Source organism: Mobula birostris, chromosome 18 (genome assembly GCF_030028105.1).
Source record: "Mobula birostris isolate sMobBir1 chromosome 18, sMobBir1.hap1, whole genome shotgun sequence".
NCBI classification, from domain to species: Eukaryota; Metazoa; Chordata; class Chondrichthyes; order Myliobatiformes; family Myliobatidae; genus Mobula; species Mobula birostris.
This window is the reverse complement of record NC_092387.1, coordinates 32141510-32156393: the sequence shown is the minus strand read 5'-3', so window position 1 is coordinate 32156393 and position 14884 is coordinate 32141510. Positions and strand designations below refer to the sequence as shown.

General features: G+C 44.0%; 1 protein-coding gene across 3 annotated transcripts in view; it reads right to left on the bottom strand.

The window, feature by feature from the left end:
* The window catches only part of pdlim1 (PDZ and LIM domain 1 (elfin)), an 84342-nt gene extending 70598 nt beyond the window's left edge, over positions 1 to 13744 (bottom strand). Inside the window, exon 1 of one of the 3 annotated variants that reach the window (XM_072282446.1) lies at positions 13461 to 13744. In XM_072282446.1, coding sequence (XP_072138547.1) covers positions 13461 to 13556 — 96 coding nt within the window. In that variant the 5' untranslated portion in view covers positions 13557 to 13744. The remainder of the gene's footprint in view (positions 1 to 13460) is intronic. The other 2 variants (XM_072282449.1, XM_072282447.1) reach the window with 2 other exon arrangements.
* Positions 13745 to 14884: the final 1140 nt, after the last annotated feature.

Below are 14884 nucleotides of genomic sequence, written 5' to 3'. Positions count from 1 at the left end.
TCTCCATATTTTCCATCTGAACTTATTCTAGGCAGTTTCCAGGGTAGGTTACATGGTCGGCACAACATTGTGGGCTGAAGGGCCTGTAATGTGCTGTAGATTTCTATGGTCTATATACAGCATTTTCCACTATGCTGTTTTATTTTCAAAATTCTGCATTCTCTAACTACACGATCATCACCTCACCCGAGCCATACATTATACAAGGCACACCACAGTCATCTTCTGCCTCATGTTACACATTACTGAATGGCAATTCAGCAGCAACCACCCAATTACCAGCTAATGTTGGTGATACAAATTGGATATAGGGTATTGCGTATGCCATCTGCTTGGTTATACTGTATCCCTCCACCACAACTCAAACACCATTTGAGGGAGACACCATGTCCGACCTGCTGAAAGGAGCTTGGGGTGGGTCTAGTGTCCTGATAGTACAACAACCAAGACATTGCCCTTAACCTTGGTTAACCTGTCTGATGCAGATTATACCCATCATAAAGGAGATGTACCCTCCATGGTGCTGATCAACAGCTCTCCGGAGGCTGTGGCTCTCCATGGGAATATTTCTGTTTTTTCTAAAACCCATGTCAGTCTATTATACAACAGAAAACATTACAGAGGAGAAACACCACTCAACATCCCACCCCATACACACAGAAAGCTCCTAAACTTCTCTAATTTCACCATTCAACAGTTTCTGGGAGGGAAAAAAAAAATCCAAGTCTGTTTTACCCGACCAAACAATTAAGCATGTTGCTCATTCTGCAAAGGAAATGGTGCTATGCTTTGCTAATTCTTCACTTCCCAAAGGCTTTTTCTCAGCAGATAAGGTGCTAATTATGTGGACTCCTCCCCTCCACTTAATCATCTCAGAAACTCCTAGAACTTATCCTTCAGATGTCTTCTCCCAAGCTCGAATGGTGGACTTTCTAAAGCATGCACAGCAGATACACCTGCTCACAATGTGAATAGTGTCATGTGCAATTATTGAGAATTCAGCAGCTTCGGGACTATGGTGTACAGAACATTCACAAAGCACAAAGGTGCGTGAGAAGCAAGGCACCTACAGTGCTAAAACCCCTGCCATGGGCAGAGCTACTGTCACATTCCTGGCAGGAAGTCCCTGCAAAGTGTCATCTGAGTGTCTGCATTGCAGGGGCAATGCAGCCAAATTGAATCCCCAGAGTGACCCCTACGAAATGATGTAGATGAAATCTCCTCTCAGTGACGTTGGAGCTTGTGGGACCTCCTTAACACAGCAGTGAGCAGAAAACTGAAATGTGGCAGAGGTCAGCAGCACCCTGAAATGATCTGAGACTACGAAGCAAAGAAAGTTCATCACCCCATTCTCTGCCAATAAATATTCCAAGTACACATGAAATCCTGTACTTGAGGTCACTCAATGAGGCGTCTTAAAAAGCTGTGTCTGTGTGGACATTGCCTCTCACAGATGCTTTTTAGCTTTTTGTTCATGTAAGCTGGAGGTGATGTACTCCTTTGCCTAGTCCCAGCTGGGTCCCACAATTTCTGTGATCTCTAGTGGTTTATCTCCCGCTCAGTCAGTAGAAGTGTCGTCAGGTGTAGGCCCATCCTTCCAGGTCAATTTTGAGTATATAAAGGTAATTAAAGATGCAAGGAAAACTCTCTATTTAGTGTGAGCAATGTTTAAGGAAGGAGCAGGGCTGTTGTCAGTAAAGAGTCCATCTAGCTTAAACAGCACATTTGCAAAGGATTGAGTCTCAATAGCTGCTGTCCATCAGTAAAAAAAGAATTGGTATTTGGACCAGCGAGTGCTGCAGATATGTAAAGTGTTGTACTGTTGACATCATTTAGTAGAGTTCGGCACTAGGACAATGCTGTGCTAACAAAAATCCCACTGCAGAGACAGAGTTGTATTTCTCATAGTCATAGAGTACTACAGCACAGTAACTGGCCCGTTGACACATTTAGTCCATGCCGACCTGATTATCGACCTATTCCCAACTACCAGCAGATGGATGACAGCCCTCCATAACCCTTTCATCCATGTACCTATCCAAACTTCCCTGAAGTGTTACAATTGAACACACAACTACCACCTCCATGGACAATTCGTTCCACACCACCCATTCTGTGAAGTTTCTTCACAGGTTCCCCTCAAATATTTCACCTTTCACCCTCAACCTATTACCTCTAGTTCTAGTTTCACCCAACCTGGGGTGGGGGGGGGGGGGGAGCCTTTATGCATTCACCTATCTGCACACCTTTGTAAGATATCCCTTGATTCTGGAGTCCAGGGAATGATGTTCTCATCTATGCAACCTGACTCTATAACTCAAGTTGTCCCCAGATGCTCAAAAGAACTGAGAATGCTGCTTTTCATCTGCTCCCCCAGGGCGGAGAGAAGAGCATCTCAGCTCTATAACAAGTATATACATCTGCCTACTGCATTATCCAGCAACATTGATACTCGGGAAATGCCAAGACCAACTTCTTGCACTTTCTTGCACACATTGCACTGAGTCTTCAATAAGCAAGTTGAGACAAGTTATAGCTCTTCTCCCACCGCTGACATATCCTCACATGCCCTGAATTCCCACACTTGAAGAGTTAAGCAGCAGTAAGTCCAGTTGAGTACAATTCTTTTAATGTACTCTGAACTGCTTCATCATTGAACCTGCATTAGAGTTTCAGTCTTTGCCCACAAAAAGATCACCTAAGCCAAGCTTCTCCTTGTGCTTCTCTTCATCTTCACTTTCTCTGCTCCAAATCAGCAAACAGGTTAGAAACTGCAATTACTGGCAACTTTAAATAAAGAAATATTTTGAACTCACACACAAGGACTCACTAGAAAGAGTATAGCTGACCTAGTTAGTCCCTGGGGAGAAAGCTCCTCCCGGGCATTTTCCCATTACATCATTTTAGCTTCAGTTCATCCTTCCTTTTCATCTACAGACTTTCCCCAGGCAGCTTCAAACAATTTCAAAATCCTCAATTCTCGTTTGAACATAGTCATTAGAGTTCAGATTTCATCTGAGTCCCATAACCCTTTGACAGAAAAAATAAATTCACTAGTTTAATTTCAGCTTGCTCCTTACATCAAAGGCCTCAAACATATCAAATGTATAGTCACGATCTCCAAAAATGGGACATTCCTCAGAGGTTCAGACTAATTGAGACACAATTTGTTCATTCTGGAACACTGAGTACTTCACAAACAGAATGATGAGAAGAAATTAAATACAAAATACAATTTTCTATCTCAAAAGACCACGGGTTAGATAGTGGCTAGAATGGACAGGTAGATGTAAAAGCAAATGTCTCTAAGAGACATGGTTAAGGTTTATTAGCGTGATAACACGGGAAGGAGTGTAACGTAATCTTCATCTGCCCTGTGGTAACAACGTGGCATCACAGTGTGACTAACCCTGCCTTTGGAGTACTTGATTGCACTTGACCAGCATCAATGCCTTTTTTAAAAAATAAATAAAACTGCACTGTCTACTTCACATCTCACAGGAAGTCACATTACCCCAACATCCTGCACCCTATTGACCCATATTGGATCCCAGCCTACCGTGGCCTAGAAATTCCAAGTTCATTTTACCATACCTCTGAAAAATCTGTAGAGGGAGTTTGATGGGTCAGTCTCCAGAATGGAGGATTTGGTGGGATGCCAGTGTGGCACAGTGAAGTTGCAGCTCCAATGACCTACGTTCAAAGCTGACTCCAGTCACCGTCCATGTGGAGTTTGCATGTGACAATGCAAGTTTTCTCTGGGTCCTGCAGTTTTCTTCCACATCCTGAAGATGCACAGGTTGGTAAGTTAATTGGTCATTGTAAATAGCTTCTGGGATAGCGGGTTAAAGATACGTCTCTACCAAAGGAGGTCTAAAGTGGTCCTTCCCCCCCATTAGCCTGCAGGTCACCCTCAAGCAAGGTGTAGCACCTGCTTAGCCTCTCGATCAGGGTCATGTGAAGCCATGGGAGCAAGTGGTGATATCACAAGTCCTGGTTATGCAAAACTGACGCCTGGCAGACAATCTCTTAAGAGTATTGATAATGGCGAGGTCACCTGTCTTGTAAAGACACTGCCCAGACGAAGGCAACGGCAAACTGCTCCTGCACAAAAATTTGCTCAGAACAATCATGGTCTTGGAAAGGCTATGATCGCCTACGTAATATGACACACCACATAACAAATGAACAAAATGGCTTCTTTCCAGCATAGGACTAATGGTAGAATATAAAGTGGAACAGAGGGGAATGTGGGAAAAATAAAATGGGATGAGGTAGCCCATTCCCATGTGGTATCTATCCGTGATTTTATGATTCTATCAAAGGCTGAGTAAAGACCTAATTACCCTGGAAGCTGATCACTGACAGATGTCGTGAAATTTGTTGTTTGGTGGCAGTATTACAATGCAAGATGTAAGAATTTACTACAAGTTACGAAAATAAATAAGCAGCACAAAAATAGGAATAAGTTAGTGTTCAGGGGGTCATACATCTTTCAGAAATAACAATGGAAGATAACAGAAATAACAGTGGATTACACCCACAGGGGGCTGAAATAGCACAACAAGGCTCTTTTATAAAAGCAAGTTATTACCCTGAAGGGAATTCAAAGGATTAGACAATTGCGTCAGCCTATGATTTCATCTCCCTCTGGGAAATGCCTGCCCACAATGCATATCTTCCCTCTACAGGCTTTTGTTCCCTTTCAGATTTGATCCTTAGTTGTAACTGTAAGTTCAGATTCAAATGACAAGGACACCAAACTATGGGTAACGAGAGACCAACTGATGAGTTAGGAGAGCAACAAATCCCAGTGTCGCTGCCACATAGGGACACGTGAAGACACAGTTTATATCCTGGATAATGCAGCATTACTACCAGAGGCAGAGGCAGGATGGGCACATTGTCTGTTCAAACATGTTGGAATGCGACCACAGTTAGAACTTGAGGCTTTCTATATCATTCCACTTTCTGCCAAATTCTGACTAACTCAACATTCACTTTCTTCCAAACACTTGTGGCTTTATCATCACACTCCCATCCTTGAGTCAGCAGCTTGTGGATTTTCAGAACGATCAGCAATTACAAATCTGTAATGTAGTCTCTGGCAACTCTTGACCGTGAAAATACATTGCCCTGAAGAGACAGTTCCATCTTCCTGTGCACATGTCCCAGGGCAACACACAGGCAGGAACAGATCCCACCTGGAAAGCTCAGGTCACTGTCAGGGAGAAGGTTCTGAGAGGGAGGGCAGGCAATGAGATGAGAACGTAAAAGCAGGAAACACCAGAAATACTCAGCAAGTCAGGCAGCATCTATAGAGACAGGAAAAGAGTCAATGTGCCAGGTCAGTGATATTCTATCACAACTCGCTTCGTTATATTGATATGTCAACTCGGTTTCTCAAATTTGCACAGATGCTGCTGGACCCACATTTTATTTCAAAATTCCACCATCTGCAGTACTTGGCTTTCTGGGAATTTATCCAATACCTACCTGGATGGGAAAAGTTAATTTGGGCTCTCTGGCAACAACCCACTTGTAAGATGGAGCCTTTAACTAACACCAAAACATCACACTTCGCTCTGGTCAGCATGTGTTTAGTGCTCTAATGGGACCCTTATTTATGTACAGGAGATATCAGAGCATTGTACTGACCTAATTGCCTCCATGAACTAATGTTACTCACACAGAGCTGCAACACTGGTTGGTCAAAAACAAAGATGGCCCTCCCAATACAATAGTCTGCGCACTCTACTGCGGTACTGAGTGGGAGCTGCACTTCTAGAAGCACCAAGTGTTGGACAAGTCACTGAAGCACAGACCCTATAAGATGTTTAAAATTATCTTGAGTCTGTTCAGAGAAGAGCATTTCTTTAGCCAATATTTCTCCTTCAAACAGTACCTGGAATAGTTCATCAAAGCACTTGTCTGCTGCCATTTATGGAAGTGAGTAGTTTATAAATTAACTAAAGCATCCAGCATCAGTTATGGAAGGCATCAAATAAACGCAAGTCCTGCTGAAGGGTTTCAGTCCGAAATATCGACTGTACTTTTTTTCCCCATAGATGTTGCCTGGTCTGCTGAGTTCCTCTAGCATTTTTGTGTGTGTTGCTTGGATTTCCAGCATCTGCAGATTTTCTCTTGTTTGTGAAATAAATGCAAGTCTTTTGTTCCACACAGACCACCTGGACAACTGCAATACCCATGTCAGACTGCTGTTTATTGATTACAGCTCTGCGTCCCCTCAGTACAAATCAGCAAGCTTCAACACATCGACCTCTGTACCTCCCTCTACAGCTGGAGCCCTCACTTCCTCAGGAGACCAGTCAGTGTGGATCAGTAATAACATATCCTCTGCACTGAGAACTAACACAGATGCACCTCAAGGATGTATGCTTAGCCCACTGCTCTACGCTCTCTACACATAACTTTGTGGCTAGTCACAGCTCGAATGCCATCTATAAGGTCATCGACAACACAACTGATGTTAGTAGAATCTCAGATGATGATGATGAGAAGTAAAACAGATTTGCTGGTTCAGTTGTGTCGCAACAACACCCTTGCACTCCACATCGGCAAGACCAAGAATTGACTGTGGACTTCAGGAAGTCAGAGACAGAACACACAGCAGTCCTCATTGAAGGGTCAGCAGTGGAAAGCGTGAGCAGTTTCTGGGCATCAGCATCTCAGAGGATCTATCTTGGACCCAACATATTGATGCAATCAGGAGAAGGCACACCAGTGGCTATATTTCAACAGAAGTTTGAGGAGATTGGGTCTGTCATCAACGACTCTAGAAAATTTCTATCATGGTCGCGCTGATACGCAACGAGTGAAAGCAACACACTGAGTCAAGCAGGGTCTGGTTGAACTGTTTACTGTTTCTATCTGCGCGCGCTTAAGTGTCCGCTCCCAGCATCCCCCGCTCTTTGCGGGGCAGAAGTGGCGTTGGCTTCCGGGCCGAGGTCTGCCCTGCCCCCTCGGTTGCTGCTGGCTGCGGACTCGCCCGCGACTGCTTGGAGCTGGTTCGCTTGACGCGTGGGCGAGCCGACACACTATGGATGTATGGTGGAGATCATTCTGACTAGTTGCATCAAGACCTCTAATGCATAGGATCAAAAGAGGTTTCCAAGGGTTGTAGACTTCCCCACCATCAAGGACATCTTCAAAAGGCAGTGCCTCAAGAAGGCAGCATCCATCATTAAGGACCCTCACTACCTCCAACATGTTCTCTTCTCACTACGACCATCAAAGGGGTGGTACATACTCAACGTTTTAGGAACAGCCTCTTCCTCTCTGCCAATAGAAATGGACATGAACCCATGACCGCTACCTTGCTATTCCTCTTTAGCACTATTTATATTATATTTTTATTGTAACAATAATTTCATATCTTGCACTGTACCTCTACCAAAAAAACAAATTTCACAATATATGTGAGTGATAATAAACCTGATTCTGAATTCAACCTACCTTTGTCGTCACTTCTCCCTTTACCTTGCCTTCCATACACATGCAGTGCTGTCTCGTGCCTTTAACTCAGTATTGCAAAGAAAAACATTCTGGCTCACTCACATAATTAGACCCTGAGCAGACAAGTCTAAGAATGGACAAGTAATTTCAACAGGAAAAGGAGTGTTTCGGGGAGATAACGAGTGAAGCAAGACTGATAAAAACAAAGTCAAAACAAAGCATGAACATGTTTGACCATTCCTCATGCACAGACAGAGACTCACTTCCATGACAAGGGCAAGAGAATTCCTGACTACATAACTAAACAGGAAGAAAATATTAAAACTGTTAGAGAATGTTGAAATTGAAGTGCAGCTACAGCACCTGTGTACATATTGCAGAGAGGCCTGAGGAATGAAAGCCAGGAGAATTTAAGGGCAAGGTGCAAACGTCAAGGATAATGTTTTGGATAATGTCAAGCTTCAGTAGTTTGAGGTGGTAACTAATAAAACTGATGAGGACCAGGTAGTACTGTAGATGTGACATGTGTGGGCTTCAGCAAGACATATGTGAACTGGGCTGAAAGGCATGTTGCCTTGCTGTATATCTATGGTGACTGTATGACCATTCGTCAGAATCACATTACAAGATATATGTCACTGCAGGGACAGCACACCAAGATGGATATCGGTGAGACTGCAAAGTTATGAGGTAACTCTAAGTAAATATTATCTTGGCTGGGGTTGTTTTATGTGGAACAGGAAAGGACACGGAGAGATTTAATAGAGGTGTATAAAATTGGATAGACCTCAATCGAGAGGAGAAAAATCAGGAACCACAGATTAAAAGTGGTAAATAAAAAAAGTTAAGTTAAGGTGAAGAGGTAGATTTTTACGCAGAGGGTGGTAGGGTCTGGCGGAAACCTCAGCGTATTGAACAAGCACTTGCATGCCTACTCAAAAAGTCATGAACTACTGGGCTATAGACACAGTGTAGGGAGGGTGGGTAACATTTTTGACCAGAATGAGTGCAATGGGATGAAGGCCTCTTATGGTGTAGAAGAATGTTCTGCATCCACAAACCTACACAATGTCAAGCATTACCTTGAGACACTGTAAACTAAAAAAAGCTCCAAAGACTCAACATTCCAAACACTGAAACCACATCCTGTATCATACCAAGGATTTCTCTTGTTGGAGCCAATTATAAAAGCATAATGATGTCCCACAAGAAAAAACAATTAGTTGAAAGCTGGAATTTGCCCAAATGCCCAGCATCAACAAACGTTTTTCCTTTCAATCCAACAAACAGGAGATGTAGTGAGAAGGAAACACTACCAAAATTGATAAAAGGAAAAGCTGATCATTGGAATGAGAAAATGAGTTAAAGTTAAAGCAAGACAGAAAAGTAAGAGAAAACTGAAAAAGTAGGATGGAATTAAGCAAAATAAATTACTGACAGATGTAAGAAATTTAAATAGGTCAACATCTTGAAGTGAAATGCACACAGTGGCCACTTTACTTTTAGGTACACCTGTATACCTGCTCGTTAATGCAAATATCTAATATCTAATCAGCCATGTGACAGCAACTCAATGCATTTACACATACATGGTTAAGAGATTCAGTGCTGTGATCACTTTTGCTGAATCTAGTTTTCAATCTTATTACAAGATTTTTTTTATATAAAAAGTGGGATTTAGGTTAAGTATTACAGAGCCTGGGGTCTAATTGCCAAAGACGGAATGATAAAAACTAGCTTTCCAAGAAACTGGGACTGGATTAGAGAGAGTGGTAGTGCTGGGGGAGTTTACAGAGACAGGCAAGAGGAAACCACAGGGGGATTTCAACTCAAGGATCAGAATTTTAAACTTGCGGCTTTAAAGGGCCAGAGTCCAACATCAACCAGCGGCCATAAGTGAGCAGGCTTAGAGCCAAGGGAAGGTGGGATGGATACAGGTAAAAGAGGTGGGACTGGATGAATAGCCACAAAGGCATAATGAGGGCTGAATGGCCTCCTCACACTGAGAGTTGTATTACTACTTATTCAATACTAGACAGAGTTTATAACGAACTTTTAGGATAGATGATCAAAATTTAGTCACACAGACTGATTTCAAGGAGTGGCTAGAAAGAAAGCTTCAGGGAGGAAACTGATGAGGTCAGGGCTAAGAGCAAGTTCACCCTGCAATAAATCAGTGGCTGCAGTTTATACTATCATGGGGGTGGGTTATGTTTGCATTCGCAGGTGTGGATATCTCTGCTGCTTTGTTCACAGAGAAAGAACAATCTTACGGCAGGAACTTTAAGCAAAGAATGGTAGTTAATATAAAAGAGAAGCCAACAATCCATTAGCGTGTTAACAGTACGAGGGTAGTATTAAGCAGGATAGGCCCTGCAAAGGACTAGAAGCTGACATGACAGATGCTCAGAAGTCAAGCAAAGCTAAAACAATCAACAAGTACTTTGTCTCAGTATTCACTAAGGAAAAGGATTCTGACAAAATAATAGAAGCAGAAATGGTAGATCTAATAATTAGAATGAAATTGGACAGGTAGGAGGTACAAAGAAGACTGGCGATAAGTATACTGGATAAATCCCAGATCTGGGTGGCTTACATCCCAGATTTAAGAGAAGTAGGAGTGAAGACAATTGAAGGACTTTCCAATCTTTACTAGGCACAGGGAAGATGCCTTATTATGTTGGGAGGTGGTGAATGCGATACCATTGTTTTAGCAAAGATGGCAGGACATTCCTAAGTAACTACAGGCCAGTCCCTTTGGCATCTGATGCATTCTGGGTGAATAATCCAGGACACGGCATACATAGCAAATAGCAGGACCCTGATGAGTGTTGTAGGTTAGGGAGACCTAGTAATTACAAGTACATGTTGTGAAAGTCATGACACAGTTAAGACAAGGTAGTGAAGAAGACATTGCATACTTGCCTTCATTAGTCAGGGCAATAAGTAGAAGGCGTAAGATGCCTTGATGTTGAAGAGAATACACCTAGTAAGTTGCATGCAGATCTGGAAGCACACGATTATGCTAGAGATGGTGCAGAAAAAATTCAAATGGACATTGCCAAGGCTGGAGGTCCAGAATTATAACAGGAAGACAGACAACTGGAACTGTTTAGCCTGGAACAATGAGGCTGAGGGGTGACCTTGTAGTGGTTTATAAAACACTGGGAAGACTAGAGAAGATGGATGGTCACCGTCATCTCCTTCCCCCACTCCCAGGATAAGGGAATCTAAAACTAGAGGGCATTTATTAAAGGTGAGAGGGGAAAGGTTTAAAGGGAATCTCAGGGGCAATATTTTGCAGACAGGGAATAGTGAGTATATAGATGAAGCTGCCAAAGGTGGTGGTAGAGACAGGCACAATTAAAAGTTGAAAAGAATCTTGGACCGGTTCAGGGATAGGAAAGGCTTAGAGATATGGGCCAAATGCAGGCAGATGGTGCTAGCACAGGTAGGCACCTTGCTTGGCATGATCGAGTTGGACTAAAGGGTATGTTTCCATGCAGAATAATTCTATTATTGTTCCTAAGTAGTAACCAGGTCTAAATGACTTAATTAAGGAGATCCAGCAGGTATTTGTAAAACGGAGATCAGTTTAACTAACCACCCCTCCCCGCTGCCACCAATGACTATTTTGTTGAAGTAACGAGAGAAAGTTGATGATGGCACTATATAGTTTTATAAGAGAGAATGCAAGGAAGAACTTTTCCTACAGGGTGAGTGGTAATGAGCTTGTGCTCTCTACCATGCAGGATACTGAAGACCCCGAAAGAAACTGGGGCAGTACTGGAGAGAGTTCACAGGGCCATGGGGCACAGTCAGTGAATGAAACACACTGAATTGTTGTACACAAAGCCATCATATGTTGAATGGGTCAAGTAACCTCATTTTGTATTGTAACAACTGTATGACAAATTTATGCAGTTAAGTCAAATGCTCTACTATTCCTGAAGAAACTAGAAAGTTATCCTAACTTTATTGTTGCAGCCAGCCCAGCTTTCAAAATAATTATAATCATTACATTATGATCATGATTTCAAGAGCTTACATTGGCTGCAAAGCATTTTGGCTGCTGTATGATTGTGAGAAGTGTTATACAAATATGAGTTAAATTCACACATTCTGCTTTCCTGATCCAGCCAGTCTGAACATTTTGGATCTTTGCACATCCAAGATGAGGTCAGGAACAGGCACGCAAAAAATCCCCAAGCTAGTCTTATGACCTAATGCTTAGTCACATCAGGCATCCTTCCTCCTATTGCTGAGAAGCACCTGGTTTCAATACCCTCCTCAGAAGCAGAGCGCATCATCAGAGAGTTCAGTTTGTCCAAGAACCACAGCCCGAGTAGTCAATCCATTGGGCCTTTATCCTCTCCTAATGGGAGCCCCCTACTCAGTCCCACTTACAATTAGCCACACTGCTCAGTCTTTCTGCAATGAAATGTAATCACTTTCCACCTGGATATTACCTCAGCAGCCACTTTATCAGGTACCTCCTGCATCTAATAACATGGCATCTGAGCGCATGTTCATGGTTTTCTGCTGCTTAGCCCATCTATTTCAAGGTTCCATGTGTCATACATTCAGAGGTGTTTTGCACGCCGCTGTTGTGACTATTTGAGTTACTGTCACCTTCCTGTCAGCTTGAACCAGTCTGGCGATTCACCTCAGACCTCTCACCCACAGAATTGTCACTCACTGTTTTTTGCACCATTCCCCGCAACCTCTAGAGACTGTTATGTGTGAAAATTCAAGTGTTCAGCTGTTTCTGAGATACTTGAACCACCCCGCCTGGCACCAGCAATCATTCCACAGTCAGAGTCACTTAGGATCACATTCCCTCCCCATTCTGATGTTTGGTCTGGACCAATTGACCATGTCTGTATGCTTTTAATGCATTGGGTTGCTACCACATGATTAGCTGGTTAGATATTTACATGAACCAGCAGGTGTACAGATGTACCTAATAAAGTGGCCACTGAGTGTACATCTGGTTCTTTTATGAAGGTGTGTTCTTTTTAACTTCATTACCATCTCGGGAGCTGTCAGTTCAACACCCATGGGGGGAAAAGTGATCACTGAAAAAAAATCACACATAGCACCAAAACTCAGCACTTACAATGAGGGATAAAGTAACCTGTTTACTCAGTCATTTATACTCAAAGGTGAGCCTGTACCTACCAGTACAAACCCAGGTCCAGTGTATCAGACAATAGCAGCTATGAGCTCTATTTCAAACCCACATTAGAATCAGTTAACAGTGCATCTGAGCTGATAAATAACTCCAACTACCATATAGCCCAGCGTACAGACTCCACTACCCACTCCAAGCATCATTTACATCCAGTATCAATCCTCAACCACAAACTACTCACCCCACACCACCGAGTTAACCCAGTGTGTAAAAGGGCCCATTTAGTGCTGGGACAGAACCTTTCAGTGAGAGTACCATTATCCCCTTCCCCACAGCAAATGAAGGAAGTAACCGACTGCAAGCAATGGGTGTCACCCTCACAGCAACATTCTAATTCTCAACAATTAACGAACTTCTCCATCCACTCACCCACAATTAAAGTTTGGAGTATAGACCCTTTTCCCAGTGCATGCTCCACATCCCCCTGTCAACCCCCATGATCCTCTACCACCACCTTACCAGCAGCTCCAGGACCTTTCCTCACCCTCAGAGTTCTCAGTCCAGGAGAGTTGGGAATCGACCAAAAGAAAAGAGATGCCCCACCTTAAGGGAGATAGAGGAACACCCTCTAGGAGCAAACCCTCCCTAAGCTCTCAGGGTCCACTCACCCTTCTCCATCTCACCCGAAGATGTTGCGGAAACTGTCCCATGCCCTTCTCCCTTCTTGTCCCGTCCTCCCTGCCCCAGTCTCCTCTCCTCTCTCACCTCCCTGCCCCTTATCCAACCCTCCTCCCCATCCCCGCTGGACCGGACGAGCTGCGATCGCCGCGGCTACCCTCTGAATATTTACCCTGGAGATGGTGAGCGGCTGCTCGAAGTCCTTGCCCCCGACCAGCCTGAAGCCCCAGGGCGCCGGGCCGCGCAGACTGATCCGGAGTTGGGACATCCTGAGCGGGGACGATGCCGGCTGCGGCTCGCCTCTGTTTCAGATGGACTCGATCCGCACGGCGGGCAGGGCTGTGCTAGGGTGGGGGTATTTTATTGTGCGGCCAGCTCGCGTCAGCACTCGGCCTCACCTTGTATGGAGCTGGCTGTGCCGAGCGGAGCCGCTCCGCCCCCGAGGGCAGAGCTTCTGTCGGCTCTGCACCGCGAGGGCCGCCCTCTCCCTACTGTTTACCGCGGAAGACTGAAGTTCTCGGCTTGCTCAGTGATTCTGCGAACCAACAGCGGCGGGTTAACAAAATATTGCCGGCGGCTCGCTATAAACGTGCTACCCAAGCCCAAACACAGTAAGAGTAATTGTAAATCCCACCCTGGGTAGTAACAGAAACTGAACCCACCCCCTTACCCTTACCCTCCTATATATAAGGTGGACGCTGGAGAGGGGTAAAATACTGTTGCAGGAAGTATGGGATACAGAGAGAGATGATGAGAAATAAATTAAGGGAGTTGGGGATGCAGGAATTCACATTAAAAGGGTTGCTGGGCATGGGTGAGAGAGCACAAGTCCGGGTACTTTTAGCGTTTTTAAGGGGTACAGGGTTTTTTTATAGAATATGACGAATAAACAGGAATAGGATACTAGGTTGGTCAAAGATGGGAGGGTGAAGTGTGTGTGTGTGAGAGATTGGGTGAAGGGATTTAGAATGTATGTCTAGTGCACATTCTGGAGCAGAGGGTGGCGGTAATGCACCATTAAGCTGGATGCCAACCGCCGTAAAACAAGATACAGACAGACAGATAGGGGTAAAATACTGGAAGGTACACCCAGCAAGTTGAACAATTGTTGTGAGAGAAATAGGATGAATGTTTCTGCTGGACGCCCTTTCAGAACTGGAAAAGAGGGAAAAAAATCCGATTTCCAACATCTGAGGTTTTTAAGTGAAGAAAACGTGCTGGAAATTGGAAAATTGTTTCTGACTTCTGCTTCCTTTCCAGTCTGGGCCCAAAACATTGACTGTTCATTCCTCTCCATAGATGCTACCTGACCTGCTGAGTTTCTCCACCATTTTAGGTGTATTATTCAAGATCTTAACAGTTCTGACGAAGGGTCTTGGCCTGAAACGTCGACTGTACCTCTTCCTAGAGATGCTGCCTGGCCTGCTGCGTTCACCAGCAACTTTGATGTGGGTTGCTTGAATTTCCAGCATCTGCAGAATTCCCATAAAAGTTGCTGGTGAACGCAGCAGGCCAGCCAGCATCTCTAGGAAGAGGTGCAGTCAACGTTTCAGGCCGAGACCCTTTGTCAGGACTAACTGAAGGAAGAGTGAGTAA